Source organism: Diadema setosum, chromosome 21, assembly GCF_964275005.1.
Source record: "Diadema setosum chromosome 21, eeDiaSeto1, whole genome shotgun sequence".
Lineage (NCBI taxonomy): Eukaryota > Metazoa > Echinodermata > Echinoidea > Diadematoida > Diadematidae > Diadema > Diadema setosum.
In genome coordinates, this window is record NC_092705.1 from 28,933,355 (window position 1) to 28,953,986 (window position 20,632).

The window sequence follows — 20,632 nt, forward strand, 5'->3', positions numbered from 1 at the left end:
TCACAATTATTTTATCTGCAAGTTCCTTTCTTTTTCCCAATGTTGCCAACTGCTGACTGCTGTCAAATATTTCTATAAGCAGGTGGCTGCTACAGAACAATTGTGAACAAAGCCCAGACCCTGCCCCTCCCCCACACCTCTCCCCCACCCCCCCCCCCCCACTCTCTGCCTCTCTCTCTGTCCCTCTCTCTCTCTCTATTTCTCTCTCCTTACTGGACCGCATAATGCATTCTAAAACCAGATTTCTAGACAAACCAAAATCTGCAAAATGTAAAAGTACACGAATATTCTTGTCTTCACTACATTCATATGCACTAAAATGCCGTCAGCTCCAATTCGCGAAAACTTCATGCCACTGGTCAACGGATCATGAGATTCATACTACCTATTGAAAGCGTATACTGGTAATGACGGCAAAAGGCATGGCATTTACAAATGAACTTCATAAACGTATCCATCATCCTAACTTCAAGCTTTAGCCCCTGAATTGTTTTTGTTCTTCCCCTTCCCCTTTCTGGCTACCCAATAGAAAGACCTCTACATTACTCATAATACAAGCGCTAATCATCAGTACAGTGCTGGATGCACTTTTGAGGCCACCTTACGCATCACGTACACTATAGAGTGTTGAGTCACAGAGCTATTGTCAACTCTGTGCAAGTTGACGGCACATACGTTGAGTACGGTAGGTGGTACCCACCTTTTATTAGGACCACTTTATCTTGCTTTAATTGCCTTGTGATATCTCAGCCATTTCAAAACTGATTTCATGAAATAAACTCTTAATGTCTCTTAGAATTGTATGCTCTTTGTTCTTTCAAGTCGTTTCTAATTATCTCGCAAAGAGTTAAAGCCTAAACCCCTATCTCAACCAAAACTATCCCATCCCTTTAAAGGTTTTCTCAGCAATCTTCATACAGTATGTGGGCACTGCAAAAGATACTTTTCCAACTTTTCTGAATGGGCAGTTTGGGCAAGGGGCCCCATACTTTGAATTGCCATACTTGTGCATTATTAATCTAATTTATCAACAGTGATTTTGCTTGCCCAACAGTGAGTTTTGTAGTTGATCTGAGCAAGTAGTGAAGTTGGTTGGTAGCAATTTGTAGAGTTCCACAAAAAAAAAAAATAATCATTAGAATACCACAGGCAACCCCAAGACACAATGGCTCAGTTGGGCATTTTATGGGAAAAGCAGTCAGTAAGAACAAGGCAAAGAAACACAGAGAATTAAATCAGGATTTCCAGGAGTATACATGAAGAGGAACTAGGTCCCTGGTTTGCCAAATGCCAACAATATAATGTCAAAATTATGACAGCCATATATGGAGAAAATACAAGATTGGAAATGGAGTTTTCTGTAAACTTATCACCGTTCAATCTACAGTTCTGCTTTGCTGGAAAAAGAATGTGCATGTTGGCTACGGTTACCAACAGCTGGACACGCTCACTTGCTACAGAATGACTCCTCGCATGCACTGTGCACACCAGGCTTCAAAGCACTTTATAGTCTGTGGACATTCTTCTTTAAAAGCCTTATGTATATATCGCTTAGTTGCACAGAATGAGGATGTAACACATAAGACACGATACTCATTCCAGAATACTAGTATAACATTTGAAGGAAGTAAGGGCTTAGGCTTCTATGCTACCACAATGTACATTATTTTGTGAATGTCGGGGGGGGGGGGGGGGGGGGATCTAAAAGTAATGTCAGTAGCATTTGACTCCTGAGCAAAAAGTCTTTCGGTTCAAAATGGGTACAAACAGACTGAATGAACATATTCCGCAGGCACCCAACAAACTGTATCATGTGCCTCTATCTCTACTGTTAGCAGTCTTCCTGAACAAATAATGAGCGCGAACACCCAAGGAACAATTGACGTTTCGCCCTTGACAAAGTCCATGACCTTGTATGGCAGGCACATAGTGTGTGCGGTGTGTGCCACAAGTGAGATTCAGTTCTTCTCCACCACATCAACCTCATGGAGTCTTGACCACGACCGTGACGAGGACGACCATGGAAAGCGGGAATCCCAAGCTGGTATCGGTCTCTTGATTGGACAGTCTGGCCTTTCAGCCATTTTGCTAAAGGCTCTCTCCACATCCACCACCCCCCCCCCCCCCAATCTTTTCCTTCAGCCATAGTACTCCCATGTGTGCATGTACAGCTGTATAATATGTAACTGTGCAAGTGTATAGCCTAGTATGCTACAAGTTTATATTGCCTGTGTGGACCTATTGTGTGATATATTGAAATGATGAATTGGCACTTGGTGAAAATATTTCCATTTATCATTCTGCATTGTGTTTGAATAGTATAATACAAATGTTCCTTTTCTGTAATTTTGTATTAGCGCTCTGTGCCTTGTGGGAAGAGTATGAAAAACATAAATTGTGTTCTATTGTATTGTATTGTTCATTAATGTCAGGTGCTTAAGTCAGTCTAAATAGCCTATTCCTCAGTGTGCAGTGCGAACTGTGAATCTATTCAACAAGTTTAATTCACACTGTGGGCAATCCCATGCACAACACTTGTGAATTAAGAAATATCACACGCCTCTAGCTCTTGCCTAAAGGGACATGATAAAGGACTGTACAAGTATTTATCAGGAAGTAAATGGTATTATGTACATGCTCTATGCACAGGGACATACCACTATTGAAACCGTTTCTGTAACAATGTTTGCCAACTGATCTCAAAAGCTTAGAACTCTGGAGGACAGCATGTTATCAACCAACACTGGCGTCGCTTCTTCATGTAATACCACACCATCTGCAGTTTACATGTCTCATGTGATACATTTTACACAATATTTCTTACTGTGAGAAAACAAGATTGGACTATGTCCCCACCATACTCTTCTTACATAGAGTAATGCCTAACACTGAGCCTTGCCACTCACTCTGATGCAGCCATCAAAAAGACATGCCACTCAAAATTTTGATATAATTCAAAACAGACTATAACATGTACAGCAACTAAATTTTCGCCACAGTCTCGTACAAACACACACACATACAGTATACATCAGGAAGGTGAGGTTACATGTAGTCTCACCTCCCTGGTATACTGTATACCACACATGCTCACTCAAAAGTTACATCAAAACCCTTCCTAAATCATGACGGTGACTCCTGAAGATGTATATAAGATATTTTTTTTAATTCATAAACATACTGTTATATTCCCTAAATATGAAAACAGAAAATACCCTATCAATAACCTGAAATGAAAATGGCAATTTCATGAGATCCTTATATACATACATGTACATGTTTCTATCTGGGTAGGGCCTACTTGTATCATGATTAAATACTACATACAAGCGTTCCTTCTCTCCCAGTGAACTTTGCCTCTCCTTAAAAGTTTGATACTCTGCCGTCTCCGTAGTGAGTCAGAATCTTTACAGAAAGTATTCAGTCGTTTGCAGTCGCTGTAGTGCCATGTTTAATCCCCATGACACACGCAGCACTGCTTAACTTCTTGTACAATCACTAAACCACAATCTACAAACCCAATCCAGAACGGCTGGCATCATGCAGTTACACACACTGCGAGTGACTCGTGCATGCCGGCAACTTGGCATACTCAGTGGATTTTTTTTTCATGGTCTTGCTATATTTGCCTCCAGCAAAAAACAAAAACAAAAAAATAATAAAAAAAATAATGAAAAATAAATAAATAATAGAATTAGTAAAAATAATCATAATAATATTATTAATAATAATAAAATAATAATTACTATCATTATTAATCTTCTTAGTGTTCTTATTCTTATCATTATCATCATTATTATTATTATTATTATTATTATCATTATTATTATTGCTATTATTATTATCGTCATTATTATTATTATTTTAATTACTGTTACTATTACAACTACTACTACTTCTACTACTACTACGACTACTACTTCTACTTTTTCTACTAGTACTACTACAATAAAATCAGCGAGCCTCAATGGGCCAGATTTTAATTTTCTTTCTTCTTGATTTTTGCAGAATTTATGCTTGCATGCTAACAAATTCAACATGCCTTATCACAAGAAAATTTGTTTCCTCTGAAATTGACCAACTAATGGTGGATGGTTCCCTTGTTGTTTCCTCTTCCTGACCGCCTTTGTTTGTTTTGTTTTGTTTTGGGGTTTTTTCGCTCTTTCTTTTGCCACCTCTCCTTCCTTGAGCAAACAACCTCTAATATCAATGACACTTTGAGGTAGAGCTAAGTGTACATTGGTTTGGAAGCAAAAACTTAAATAAAATCACTTTAAAAAAAAAAAAAAACTTCCTGACTGATTTGATTCTGTCAGAGTGATCACACGTAAACATTGGTCCATCTTGAGATTTCCTTGGATTTCTCACAATGATTTGCCTTGTGCGGTATGTGTGAACAGCACAAAGAACAAAAACATTTTTTTTTCGCCCAATGGGTAATTTCACCATACTTTAGTCTGACTCCATATCCAAGGGTACCGGGTTCGATTCCTAAGTCTCACTGAGCAATATTGTGTGTAAGCATTCAGTCCCCTCTTAGCTAGAGGCAAAACACTCTGTTCCTCAGATATGACATTACATGGAGGTCCCATGTGTGAGTTAGTCACAAAGTTTGCGCATGATAAAGATTCCAATTCATTCATTCATTGCAAAGACCGGGTGCAAACTCGGCGAAGTGGTCCCTCTACCTACCCACACAAGAAAAACAGGCAAATGATGCCGACCCCTCATGGTTCGCCCCAGGTGACTAGCAACAGTCAGCAAACAGTATCAACCAGGCATATTGTGCCATACGCTTCAATGAATGAATCACAATATGCCCCAGAGAGGGAGCTTGAGGTCACGCTCTGGTAATTTTTAAGTGTGGAATAAGATTAATTTTTGAATTGCAACCACATAGAGGCAGTGGCTTCAGGCACATATCATGATAAATCGATATCAGTCAAACAATGTTTATCAGGAATGCTACAAAAAAGCACCATGTAGGCCCCTACCATTTTAAGTTTGCTGTTCACATTCTTTGCTCGACTGTCTACAAATATTCATCACTGAGAGATTTCACATTGGGCCATACGATGTGTCAATGGTGCAATGCATACGCAGTTGAACTACAAAGTACAATGGTAAGCGTGAATCCACCCCCTCTATGCCAACAATGTAAGCCGGTATGGTAGATTGTGGGGACTAACACTAACACTAACAGAAACACCAAACCAAGGTAACTTTATTATTGATAGTGTGCAGAGCAAAGTACCACTACTCACTTAACTAGACCTAGACCTCTAGTCTAAATAAGCTCAATGTGCAACCTGCATCATATATACTGCACACTCTGATTGCATGGCTTGAACGCTGTCTGCGCCAAATGCCACAGGACGCTTGCATGCAAGGCCCCCCAAGGCTGGAGGACGGCGGAACTCACGAAAAAAATGGAACCTTTTCGATAGTACCTACAAAGTGATTAGTTTGAGTATCCACTAACTCCAGGACGGCTCCTTCACACAGTTATACTGTGGGAGCGCCCTGAGTCAAAAGAGTGGTATCTCTGTACGATGAAAAAACAGAAACAAAACACCGAAGCTCCATCATCATTGGCTCTTTACCCCCGTCATTTACATATTTTCCCACAACGTTATAACATATGTGTGCGACGATTTCCAGCGCTATTGGCCAAACAGTTTGATACCAAACTCTGCATTTTTACATCAAGTCTTCGATTTTTGGCATAATATTTTCCTCCTTTGGTGAAACCATGTATTCAGCGAAGTTATCGTTGTGTTTGAAATTTGATGTCATATTTTTACATGATTTTAAGGTATGAATTTGTGAAGTAGTTCGATGTGTTCGTTGGTGTGTGTGTATCAATACATGCAATTTGTATGGTAGCGACATGTACGGGTGTGGAGCGACACACATAAGAAGCTCAACACCACGATGCAAATTGGTCGCCATATTGTGTGGTTTGTGTAGCGTTGTGTACTGATGGGAGCTCTTCAGTCGAGCTCGCTGCCATAGCCGCTACAATACATAACACGATGGCAAGCACGCATGTTGACTGCAACGCATTGTGTACACCACACCGATCCACGGAGTAGTGAATCTCGCACACCACGCAGTGCAGTGAAGCGGACAGCCGGGCGATCAGCCAATCAGCGGCCCGGCTATCTTTCTATTGCTGGCTATGGGGAATTGTCTGCGTGATACGATAGTTAAGCACAGCAGCCCTCCATCAATTGAGTGAACCCACTAGTAACGTCATTAGCGCCCATGTTTTGGTGGGTCAATGCATGTGCACATCGGTTGATTAAACTAAATTTTTGTCAAAAAAGCCCAGGCAGAATTTTTTCTTCTTTTTCATCATGGAGAGTGGAAATGTGTGTGTAACAAAAATCACTGTGCAAAGACAAGTTGCGACAATTTATATGTCAGATGTGAGATGAATGAAAAGTGAAGAGGGAGCTTCACGAGTCTCTCTCCCCAGGCCCAGCCAGGGGCTTCATGTCATGAGGCTCTCCACAGGCCTCATGAGGCGGAGGGGTGCTCGTACAGGAGAGCAGGCCTCATGAGCGGGTTTCCCGGACTGATATGTCATGTAGGCCTAGGCCCTATTTATGTGAGATGGATGAGAAATGAACAGGGAGCCTCATGAGCATCTTGCTGTAAAAAGGGCCTCTCATGACATGAGCATGGCCAGGATGCTCATGAGGAGGGATCCTTATGACTGTATGACTATGGTGAGCATGAGCAAGAATAACTATACACAGCCCAGTCGCCGCTGTACATACGTAGCGCGACAGGGCTGTACCAACGAAGCTCCAAACACGAAGAGGGTCCAACGATAGCATGCGATCGGATTGAATTTTGATACTTTAGATCATTTTTTTGTCACTTCAAACTCATCTGACGAACAAAATGATAATGAGACTTCATATCTATGCTATGAATATTGAAATTTAGATTTGATAACTTACCTAAAATGATGGTTATATGCAGCATGTGTGAACGGTTCACGAACGGTACATCGTCTTTCACGCCAGGCCATTTCCAATATCCGGGAGGTCACATGATCTGAATGCCCTTTCAAAAGGTCGCGCTGTCGACCGTGCTGCTACACCAACACTCAAGCAGCGCATCGCACGCACGCAAAAGATTTCCGCAGAGATCAAGGCGCCATTTTGAATTCTGCAACGATGAACCCTGACGGTGTTAGGGAATCCGCCAGAAAGTATCATTTTTTGGTTCCACGGACTTATCACGAGGGCTCTCAATGGACTTACGAACCTTCTGTAATACAAGCATGCACTTAAGGTGAGTAACGTTTGGTAACGTGTACATTGTTTATAAAGAACGTATAAATTTTCATAAGTTTTGTAGTTGTGTTGTGGTTCCCCACTTTGTAGGTGCCCGCTCGTTGGTCAGACGCTGTATTCGCGTAGCGTATTAACAGCGTCTGGTCGGGCTAGAGCAAGAAGAGCCCCTCTCATGAGCGCCATGATGGTGGCCATGATAACAGCAGTAGGCCTAATTTAATTTAAATTTAGATACGGTCTAGGGCCTATGCAGACTCAGTTGTTGTAACGTTAGGCATCTAACGTTAAAAGTAAAAGCACTGAAAAGTGAGTTTCAACATTTCGAAATTGCTACATCAGCCTGGTAAAGAACCGACCAACACTTTGCTACTACAACGACAAAGGATCTGAGTAGCTTTAGACGAATTTGCTGAAAAGATCTAGAAAGACCCTACTTTCAAAGTTGACATCACGAATCAGTAGCCTAGTAACTTGGTAATAATGGACCATGGTATTTTTTACACTACCGAGTTGTACGAGTGGTACATGTACGCTAACGCCACTGGCAGTGCTGCACAGCACACACAGTGGTTAAAAGAGCCGAGGCTAGATCTAGGGGGAGTAAGACGATAATAACACGGTGATTTAAATAACAAGAGCATGATAATAATTTACACGTTATATGGCGCCTTACCAACAAGCAAAATCAACGATGTACACGTAAGCCTCATTTTGAGATACTCCTGAGTGGCGATCAAGTTGATATGTGATGAAACAAACAACGCTCAATTCACCGGTGGACAAGTCTCTCGATGCTGTAAACCCGTGGTGTGTCGCAATGATGGTACAATGTATTGCGTGTACTAAATTCAGCGGATCAGGGGCAGCTCACTGCTCTCGAACAATTCAGCTCGGGAAAGTTGCGGGTAAAGTTCAGTAAGTTCAGCTCACTGTTCCGTAGGAGTGCTGTCGCAATGGCAGCTAGGCGAGTGTGCGCTGCGCGCGCGTCATCACCGCGCATTACACGGATCTCTCATCAGGCACGTGATGGTGAGGTCATTCACAGCATACCCTCCCCCTGGAATTTAAAAGCTGATGACGTTATTGTCATGCACTTGTGTATTGCGACATGACCTACAAACTCTCATCATCGGCTAATCAAAGTTTTTTCTTCTTTTCTTCTTCTTCTTCTTCTTCTTCTTCTTCTTCTTCTTCTTCTTCTTCTTCTCCTTCTTCTTCTCCTTCTTCTTCTTCTTCTTTTTGTTATTATTATCATTATTATTATTTTATTCCTCCTTCTTCTTCCCATAAATACTCATCAACGTTCCATCTGGAATGAAATGAGTTATCAAAGAAATAGAAAAGAAAAAAGAAATAGAAGAAGGTAACAAGAAAATAGAAATGGCAGAAAAAAAAGGAAATGGGAAAGAGGTTCGATTAAAGGGATAGTACAGTATTGGTGGAGATGAGATTTGGGCTTTTAACTTTTTCCGAGATACCAAGAAAACACTTCTGATATAGTACAGAAAATACCATTATAAGAGGAATTCAAAGTTTATTTGATGAAAATCGGATTTGGAATGACAGAGACATCCAAAAACAAAGTAAATCAAAGCGATCGTAATAAAGTGTGGGTCCCACACTTTATTAGAATCGCTCTTTTTTGGATATCTCAGCCATTTCAAACCCAATTTTCATCAAATAAACGTTGAATTCCTTATAGAATTACACGCTCTTTCATATTTCATGAGAGGTTTCTCATTATTCCACCAAAAAATGTTAGAAACCTGAAATTAGGTCACAACCAAAACTATACGATCCCTTTAAGTAAAATGAGAAGTAAAAAAGGGATGAAGATGGTGTAGAAGAAGAAAAAGGACAAGAATGAAAAATATGAAGAAGGAGAAGGAGAAGAGGAAAAAAAAAGAAAGAGGAAATAATGTGAGCAAGTATATAAACTTACATAAATTATTTATGATACTATAATACATATAGACATATAAATGTAATTTATATATAAAACAAATTATTAGAATTCTGGTTTTTAGCAAAAGTTGCGATCACTCGTTCCACGCCCCTATACCAAAAACGGACAAATAAGAAACTTGGGTGATATGAATGGAAAATCACGTTCATCAACTCTTAGGACCCCTTAGGTCTAGCTCCTTCCTGTATAAAGACAGAGTTATTTATATCATTATTAAACGATGTGTCACTATATACGAAAACAAGGGGAGAGAGAGAGAGAGAGAGAGAGGAAGAGAGACTCTGCCTACTATAACGTTCTGTTTTGGAGGACAACAAATCGAAAAATATTGTATACTCTTTACGTCTTTATTGCTTTAAAGTCTTGTCATTGCTCTGACCCTTGTAGTATCTTTTATCGTCTTTGTCATTTATTACAGCCATCATCAATATTCTCATTTTATTGGCATTATCATTACGTCATAAATATCATATGATTTAAAACTGTAAAAAAAAAAGTTATACCTTCTGAAAAAAAAAATCGTCATTCACTCTGCAGTCACAATTCGTACGTTTGAGGCTGAATTCCCTTTAACATGAATCGGACTCTGGATATTTTGTATTATAATAATTTAGTGCGGCAAAGAGAAGTTATATCCCACAATGGTTATTTTCTCTGTCTTAATAGCTGTTAGTGATCAAACGATGTGACATAATTTGATTTGATTTCTGTTTCTTCTTTCCCTCTTCAAATGATAATAAGAATCATTTGATTGTCCAGTTATTGTTAGGCATGAAAAAAAAAGTATTATAAGCAAGCATATTATACATTATTGTGCAACACGATTATACATATATTAAGTTTGAGATCATCTCTTAAAGGGACTGTACAGTATACTGGTTGAGGTGGGGATTCATGTTTTGAACATTCCTAAGTGAAATAATATAAAACCTCTTATGAAATATGAAAGAGCATGTAATTTTAAAAAGGATTAAATGTCTATTTGATGGAAATTGGTTTTCAAATGGCTGAGATATCCCAAAAAGTGATAATAATGAAAGGCGACAGGCCACGCCTTTTATTAGGATCTCTTTGTTTCACCTCGTTTTTGGATATCTCAGCCATTTCAAAACCGATTTTCATCAAATAAACTTTTGATACCACTTAGAATAGTATGTTCTTTGACATCTCATAGAGTGGTTTCTGAATATCTTGCAAAACGTTAAAAGCTAAATCCTCACCTCAACCAATACTGTACACACCCTTTAATCTCCAGATGACTCAGCTTCTTCTTCAGCTTCTTCTTCTTCTACATCTTCTCCTTTTTCTTCCACCTCTTCTTCTTTTTCTTTTTCTTTGCTCCTTCTTCTTCTTCTCCTTATACGTGCATGTGCCTCGCTTTCGGTATATCACAATGATTTTGAACAAATAGTTTCATAACAAATTGCATGCTCTTATTTCTACTCATTTTTTTTTCGATTTCAAATGTTTTCGTTTACATATTTTGTATTACATCGATTTTTGGTAATTATTGTATCTGAAAAAAAAAAGTGATTTGAAAAAAATATATATATTATGCGAAGAACTGCGATGCATCTTATTTTATGATACGTTCTTTATTGATGGTGCTGCCTTTGCTCATGATATTGGTCTTCCAGAGAATAACTTACATGAAACTACATACATGTAATGGGAAAAGGTCAGATTCTGATAGGCCGCCAATGTTTTTAAGATACAAACGATATTATTGAATACATTTTTATTATTATCATCATTTTTATAAGATATAGCTTGTATTACTTGTATTGATAGTATCGATTGTTGATAGTATTGTCGAAGAAAGATATGCCAAAGTGTGAATAAAAATGTGACCATTCTAGAGATATAGGCCTAATAATGACTGATTCAGAATTCGATGGATGCTTTGCGACGTGAAGTCTACTGAATTACAACTAATACAGCTTAGTATGATCGCTGAAAATTGCAATTATATTCAAGGAATTTGAAAAACGCAACGTACAAACAAAAGAAGTTATTCCGAGAACGTATAGAATTGTCCTTGTAGTGGTGTTTTGCTCATAAGAATGTGAATACCAGGTATCGAATAATCTAAGATGATTTCAATTTAAAGTCTGTAATTGGGTCAGTTCCAACACGGTCATGAGAAGTGTCTCATGATGGTAGGCCTATTATTTTTGGCTATTTTTCCCTCAAGAAGTTTTTCAATATGACTTGCAACAATAATCTATTGCCATCCGGAGTGCAAAGTCAAAATGTGTGTGGAAAAATACCAGAGCTCATGCATTTTGATCATAGGCCGTTTATACGCTTATTCTTTTGATTTGATTTGCATATAGGGCCTATCTATGTTTTCAAGTTTTCATTTGTGTGTTTATTTTTACATGTCAGAGTAGATAGGCACCATACTCACCATTAGACACATAGGTTAAAGAGATAATATAGAAAACAGTGACGAATTGGTGTCTTTCCGAAAGTTCTACACTGTTATCACCCCGGGTGATGAAACCGACATTTTACAGAGTTACAACAGGGTGATGAGGGGTAATATGGGTAATGTTGAAAGGCTTCGTTCTCAGTGGTTATAACCTTGCAAACTTGAGCATATAACAGTAACAGCAATCCCAGCGAAATTTTCAAGTAAAAAAAAAAAATACTGTTATCACTCCGATGAAACCCACATTTTACCGAGTTACTCGAGGGCGATGAGGGGTAACATGGGTAATGTTGAATGGTTTTGATCGGTTATGCAGAAATAAAATGCAGTAATAACCCAAAATAACGTGGAAATGCTGGAAATATCGGTTACATCATACCAGATAATATTGGGTAAATGGAGTAATATCGGTGGTAATAACGTGGAAATGCTGGAATTATATCAGTTTCACCATAACGGGTAATATTGGGTAAATCCAGTAATATCGGGTGGTAATAACATGGAAATGCTGGAAATATCGGTTACATCATACCGGGTAATATTTTGGTAAATGGAGTAATATCGGGTTCGGGTAATAACGGGGAAAGATTGGTCTACTACTTCCCCGTTATTACCCACTGGTGTTATCGTGGTAACAACAATGTTATTACCTGTTATTACCCGGGTAATATCGGGTAAAATGCCCAGTGGGTAGGGCCTACTTACTGGAGCACATTTTGTTCCATATACCGTCAAGTACATTAATTAATCTGATTTGTATAGGGCCTATATAGCAGCTAGGTTTTTAAGTTTTCATTTTTGTGTTTATTTTACATATTATGTCTCTTAAGACAGGCACAATATGAATTATTCATCACAAATAACAGATGTTAAAGAGATGATTATAGAAAACAATGCCAGAGTTGCCCTTCCAAAAGTTCTACACCTATTTTCTGAATGTTATTCTCGCATCCCTTTCATGCATGGTTTCATGTCGACTATAGAGCGGTTTTTTTTTTAATCAAAAATTACCCATACAGATAGTACTGTTGAAAGCATGCGTGTTATAAAGTGAAGTTGTGTACGAAGTAGGCCTTACAGGATTATCATACAAGGACGATTAAAAATGAAAGTTCCGTGTTCTACGTAATGGTAATACTACGCATGGAGCTCCATGGAAATTCGTAGCCCTGCCTTGCAAATTATAAAGCCTAATAACCTATCTGCGGAAACGGAAGTAGTGCACATTTCATTTTTACGACCTTGTCTCTCTACAAAACTCTGTATGGCATCCGTTATCATGCGTGCACGTATGATATTTTTCTACAGAGGGGGGCAGTTCAGTGATTGGAAGAGCCGAATAAACCACCCCGTAATCCTGGTACGAAAAAAGTTGAGAGTCACCTGAACGGTCATATGACAGTCTGTGCACATTGAATTGCGCTTCTTTCGACGTAGATGGCACTATCAATAGTTGTACAATGAGATTTCTCTGCTCCTGGCGAAAAGATCTTTGCAGTTGACTGAAAAATCAATGGTCGGGGATCATGTATACTAGTAATAGTTTCAATTCAAATGAGATTTTATTTCCAATATCACATTTTTGTTGATACCAGTTCAGGAGAAAAAATACAATATATACAACAATACTAGATATATACATGTGAAACTAATGTTCAGAATAATTGTGTTATCGGAGACTATGTCTCGCTTCACGGAATCCCCTCCAGCCCTCCGGAGAACCGTAAAAAAATCAAAATCAAACTCCTCCGGACGGACGGATTTATTATTTTTCTGTCTATACCAGCAGCAAATGAGCGGCTCCCTTTGTAATGAAGAGCTCTGCAGATGAGAACCCGATGACAATTCAACAATGTGTAATTTAGTGGAGGACTCCAGATCCTTACTGCACAGACAATGGACAAACGCCATTACCGAAGAAGGAAACAACAGACGATTCGGATGTAGTTGAAACGATTTATTGCCGTGGCCAAGACGAGCTTACGGCCAACACAGAAACTCAACGTGCGTAACAATAACAGTGGCTATGGAAAGCCATTAGTAACAAATAATGTAACACAGCTATTATAATAATCTAACTATATTGGCGTGGCTTCTTCTTTCCTTTTTATCTCTTTCATTTCCACTATGTGATTTGCTACACCTAACAAATAAACGACTATTTAAGGCTTCAATCTCTAAACCTAAATCTATACTCATGTATAAATCAAATCAAATTTTCTAACAATCACATTACCCTACCAAAAATTACAAATTGTTGAAACCATTTCTACACGGCAATATTATGGATCCAACTAGTTTTATACACTAACAGAAATGAGGAACTCTTTATTAAACAGCGCCTACCATATATGATAATAATTTACCTACCAATAACTGTTCGCATACAAACAATCTTCATATAATAAATCAAAAATAAAATCACCTTATCAACGTTCTCATCTCTACTATATGTACGAAACAAACATATATGTGCATTTATAATACAAAACCCTGAATAAAACTGGATTTAATAACATAATCATATTGCTGACCTGTCATGCATATTTATCTAAGGAAGTGAGGCTGCACCATTAAAGATGGCAAAATAACACACCTTAGTTTTCCTACTCCCTACCCTTCACCTCAGGGGAGGGGACTACATCTGTCACAACCAATGGGACACAGTGCATGCAAAAGGACACAGACTACAAAAATGTGTGCATAATTAAAAAACAAAACCCACAAATACTATAAACAACATGGCAAGCGTGTATAGGTAACAGTTCGGAACTATGGAGGGTATGACCATGAACCTCACAGACCCCTCCACTTGAAAGGCACAAAGTAAAACATAAGGCAAAGGAAAATAGGTGTACACGTTGTACATATTTCAAATTCAACAATACATTAACTAACATTTTAAAAATCTATGTGGGTGAATGAGGATTATGGGCGTTGGAACCTAAGTTATAGAAACTCGCAGGTACACGAATAATGTTGAAGGCAGGTATACATAATAAAACAAAGGTACATGTATATGCTGTGTATCGTGTAAGCTGGCACACAGGATATGCCCGGGACAAAACTTGTAGTTACAACGTGAATAATATAGCCCGAGCAATTAATGCCCTTAAAGACAATAACAAGAAAAATAAACCCACCAAAGTGTTGGTGTAGCAAGCAACGTGTACAAATAATCCTTTCATAGAAAGAACATACGGAGTGGAAAGAAACCCTTCATGACAGCCTGCAACCAGGGTAAAAGCAGCATATGAATTACAACCACTAGTAAGCACCTGTGCCCTTAAGGTTATACTTAAAAATAAAAGCACAAATTCAATATGCACATAATAACCAGCATAATAATATACAAAGTGGGATAGGTACACTGGATGAGCCACATCAATAAAATATACATCAACTGAAATCCATATTAACCATCTTCTGTTTACCCTAAAAAATCACAGATATGAGGTCCCCTCGAAAGTAATCGTTAAAGAAATATTAATATAAATCATTAAAACACAATCACCAAACAATTCTCATTATGCATAATATGTTGTTGCATGACCAAAAAACAAACAAACAAACAAACAAACAATTAATGTAACAAATTGAATTTCCAGCTAGTGAAAACCCACAGCGTACCAGTCTCACAAAAGGAGTATCGCATTGTAGAAATAAGGTGTACAAACATCATGTGGCCCAGAAATAAAGTATTATCCTACACCACTTATGGTATCGGAATATTAAAGACCACACATAATCTAACAAAAATATTGGTGTATTTCATAAACAAAGTACACATACATTTACAATGTACTTATGTACATGTATATCTATCATTATAATAAAAATAATAAGTAGTCAAAGTCTTGAAAATACACTGTACACTAAAAAAATCTCTAAAAACATGAAACAAATGGCCTAATTAACTATCATGATTTGGGTATATGTACTTAAAATGTCCTCTGTGCAAGTACAAATAACATACCCAATAAATCATATGTATGTAAACTACAAATACACTTCAGTGTGGAGTTTACAGTGCAGTGTATAAGGAAACTAGGTACATGTAACTAGTGCCACACTCAACCAGGGGCCAACGGGGGCATGGGAGGGCAATGGAGTACTGCTGGCAGTCCAATGTAGTCAGGGGGTGCTGAGGGATGGGGAAACTGGAGCACGCGAAGATGGCGGACGTCCATCGGATCAGGGCCAGCACGATTACGGGTAGGAGCGCAGAAGACATTTCCCAGATGGGCAGTGGCTATCATCCGAGTTTCTGCATGTGCAGCTCCAAGGTGGGGACGAGGGAAAGGACCTCCTTCACTCAGTGATGATGGTGGGCAAAGGCAACTAGTCCAGGGGGGACTCCAAGCTGGGAGTGTGTCGCTATCAGAAGAGCCAACATCATCCATTCCAGGTGGATGGAGGCATTCAGTGTCATCATCGGCATTTGGAGAAGTCAGGGTACCAGGCTTAGATGCGCCTTGGGGTGTGAGATCTGCCTCTGAAGGTGTAGTCTCGTCGGGAGGCTTGCCTGTACTGTCCTTAGGACCATCAAGGTGTTGCCGTGGAGGTATAACTGGCGGTCTCATGTTACTGAGAGAATGGGTCGGCGTCAAGATGTCCAGGGTGTTCATACCAGTCTCTCTGTAGACCTGAGAAGCACTGTAGCCATGGGTAACACCAGCACCACCCACATGACCCAGCTGGCCAGCATCGCGACGCCGGCTGGGACAGTCACCCACACGACAGCCGGTGTGAGAACACTTCTCAACAGCATCTGCACTATGCTCAGCAAGCTTGATGCGTGGAGCAGTATAACAGCACTCAGTGGACAGACAATTGCTATCAACATCTGTCCCAGCGCAGGAACAATCAGAGTCATAAAAAATGGGGATACAGCCAACGTCTGCGGATACACCAGGTGGGAAGTGAATGGAGGAACTGCTACCCAATGAATCTATATCAACACCTGACAGGTAACTGAAGTACTCTGACGACTTTACATGCAACTCCATGTTGTCATGAATATCATCCCTGTCCTTGTGTAGACTAGTATGTTTGTCCTTGTGTAGACCAGTGTGTTCAGTGATGGTGTCACTGTGTGTTGATGTAAATTTGATGATCATCTCACATTCACCTACAGCTTTCATCACATTATGTATGAGCATAGGATCGCATTCATTCTCTGTACCCATCACATTACCAACACATTCAGGATCCACTTGTTCATTCTCTGTTCCCATCACATTTTCCACACAATCAGGATCAACATGTTCGTTCTCTGTTCCCATCACTATTTCCACACATTCAGGGTCATGCTCATTCTCTGTACCCATCACATTTTCTACACATTCATGATCATGTTCATTCTCCATTCCCATCTCATTCTCCACACACTCTGTCGTTGTGCCAACATGGTTGAAGGTCATGTGGTCACAATCATATCCATGCATGTGTGAGTGAGAGGTATTATCAGTGACAGTACGTGTCATGTGATCACAATCAGTATGTCCATGCTTGTTTATATGTGTGGCTTTGCCTGTGTTTGTCTCTCTGTGTGTATTGTGACTGTTTATCTCATGTTCATACCCACCAACAAATCCATTCACACACTCGCTGTTCATCACACGATCGTGTTCAGTGTCAGTATTGTGAACAACATCCGCCACATCTGACCGAACACAGGGTGGCCATCCTGACCAGACGTAGTACCGGTACCGTAACTAAAAACACAACTATCACCAAACATGATGACATGCTTAGAGGGTCTTACCGACACATCATTTTCCTCCATAAATGGAGCACCAGCCAAAACATCAATGGCAGTGTCATGTGTGTACAATTCCATGGTGTCATCATCAATAACTAGACCATCAAACCACATGTCTTGTTGATTGTGTACAAGTGAAAAGCAAGCGAGGCCTACAATGCCTTGTTTCAAGATGTCAGTGGAGGAATCAAGGTCAAAATAATCACCATAACCAAAATCATCCACCACCACATCGAGGCCTAAAGCATCTGCAGTAGTTTGTCTAATGAGGTTTACAGTCGAACCACTTTTAACCCCTATTTGTACGGTTGTGTCCAAACTCGAGTGGACATTGGCTGGGAAACACGGAAATTCATTCCGGGGTCTCCAAACGTCGCTCGGCGCGACACCGACCGGACACCATCTCTCTGATGCCCCTGCGGTAGCGGCAGTGCTTCGCTGCGTTGGAGCGTTGCCGGAGTTGGACCCGGCCACGGCGGCGCATCGCTTCGTCGATGCAACGTGCATGTCTACGGACGGGACTAAACGCACTATAAATCACTCCAATCGTATACCTACACCCAAACTATCACCAAAATATCAATGGAGCGCCTGTCCCCACTATGTTGGGCGAGATTCCTCCTTGTCTTGGAACTTGGGAGAACAGAACTGCGGCGTTAAATTCGAAATCCGAGCTGCCACCACGCCATTACCGAAGAAGGAAACAACAGACGATTCGGATGTAGTTGAAACGATTTATTGCCGTGGCCAAGACGAGCTTACGGCCAACACAGAAACTCAACGTGCGTAACAATAACAGTGGCTATGGAAAGCCATTAGTAACAAATAATGTAACACAGCTATTATAATAATCTAACTATATTGGCGAAATATTTATTTACGCAGCTCTTTCAAGAAATCTACTCAAAAGGGGAAAAAAAACCATAGTCATTGTTGGTGCAGGAGAAAGCCAATTTGTCACCCAAACCTAGCTGTGCTTGGATAGGTTGAATACCTCTACAAAAACCCCACATCACTTGGCTTACTAAGCCAAGTGATGTGGGGTTTTGTAGTTACAGTACTTTCTTTGACACACTTTTTCTTCAAATATAAACAGACAAAGTTGACATCGCATAGCAAACATTTTAAGCTGTTTAGAGATCGTTCAGCGATGCATGAAATAAAATAAACAAATGTTCAGTAGTAGTGTCAAAAAAAAAAATGTATATATATAACACCAGAAGAAAATTCTTGGTTGAAAAATATATGAATATATGCAATTTGATTTAAAAAAAAAAAAAAAAAACAGAAGTAAAATGCAGCCAGAAATTTTGGAATTTCATACAAATTTGACATGATATAAACAAACTTTGGTGCCACAGAATAATATGTACAAACAAACAGGCAACATGCTCCTCAACAACCCTATCAAATAATTTTCTCCAACATGTTGCCATTAAAACACCAGAAATAATGCTTTATTTTCATTCCACTGAAAGCCAAATAAAAAGTAAATAAAGCATTAACAACCATTATAGTCAGTGAAACTAAAATACAACCTAAGCCAATCATGACAAGTAAAGAAATAGGCTTTAAACAAAAAGTGCATCTTTGCCATTATATAATCAATATGACTATTTGTGTATGTATGTAGAATTACGAACATGATATAATGTAACATAATATAATATAATTATAATATAATATAATATAATATACATATATACCATACATATAGAGGGAGATATATATATATATATATATATATATATATATATATATATGTATGTATATACAATTTTGATATAGATATAAATAAAGATAGATAGATGGATAGATAGATAGAGATAGATAGATAGATAGATAGATAGATAGATAGATAGATAGATGGATAGATAGATAGATATAGATAGATAGATGGATAGATAGATAGATATAGATAGATAGATAAGATATATGAAGGGTTTGTTTGCAAAAACCGATAAGTCCATTTTAGAAGATTTTGAAGTACGATCTCTGTCATAAAGTACAAAATAAAACCTCTTAAATGATACCTTGATCACTTTATATATAGGTGTATTTTTGAAGTTATGGTCAAAAGAAGCAAGAATTTTCTTATTATTCTCTTTATTTTTCTTGACCTTTAATCGCAAATATCTCCATTTGGCAAATATGGACTTATCGGTTTTTGCAAACAAACTCTTCATATGTATATATAATTATATGTATGTGTGTGTATTTTCACTTTTCTTGCATAATAAAAGAACACTTGACTTTCCTCTTTCAGAAGGCAGGGGGAATAATATTACCCTTACCATACATCAGTGACAAATTGAGGAAATGTGCACTTTTTTTTCACAAAGTAAAATTTTGTGAAATTCTCTTTATTTTTTCCTTACTAGTATATCATGCTATGCATGTGACATTACACATACTGTAGGAGCCTTCTCATCCAGCAGTGACTGCACAGGTACTTTAAAAACTCGTAACTTCTGAATGGATTGTCCGATTTCCCCCAAACTTTCACTGATGTGTTCTACTAATATTGCTGCATTTACTCAATCCATATGTATGTGAAGGGAGACTTGTCCTTTAATGGTTTAAAGCAAACGTCTTAAAGGGATTATATACTATTGGTTGAGGTGAGGATTCAGCTTTTAACATTTTGCTAGATATTTAGAAACCACTGTATGAAATGTCAAAGAGCATACAATTCTAAGGGGAACTGAAAGTTTATTTGATGAAAATTGGTTTTGAAATGACTGAGATATCCAAAAACAAGTAAAATGCAGCAATCCTAATAAAAGTCGTGGCCTGTCGCAACTTATTAGGATCACTCTGTTTGGATATCTCAGCCATAACAAAACCAATTTTCATCAAATCAATTTTGAATTCCTCTAAGAATTACATGTTCTTTCATGTATTTCATAAGAGGTTTCTCATTATCTCACAAACACACAAAGTTGGAAACCTGCAGCCCCATCTCAACCCAAACTGTATCATCCCTTTAGATTTGGTGCATCCTATGTATCAATAAATCATTGAATTTATACACCACCTTATTTATTTACTCATCTATTCATTCATGGCTCTATTTCTTCCTTCATTATCAGCTCACATGTATTGAATATTGTCAGTTACTCTCTTACTCGATGTATCACAGTAATTCATACTGTTTG

General features: G+C 38.6%; 1 protein-coding gene across 1 annotated transcript in view; it reads right to left on the reverse strand.

Annotated features, from left to right (window-relative positions):
* Positions 1-8,148, reverse strand: part of LOC140244665 (lysosome-associated membrane glycoprotein 1-like) — a 40,317-nt gene extending 32,169 nt beyond the window's left edge. The window contains exon 1 of the mRNA XM_072324285.1: positions 7,984-8,148. Coding sequence (XP_072180386.1) covers positions 7,984-8,020 — 37 coding nt within the window. The 5' untranslated portion in view covers positions 8,021-8,148. The remainder of the gene's footprint in view (positions 1-7,983) is intronic.
* Between the last annotated feature and the right edge of the window lie 12,484 nt (positions 8,149-20,632).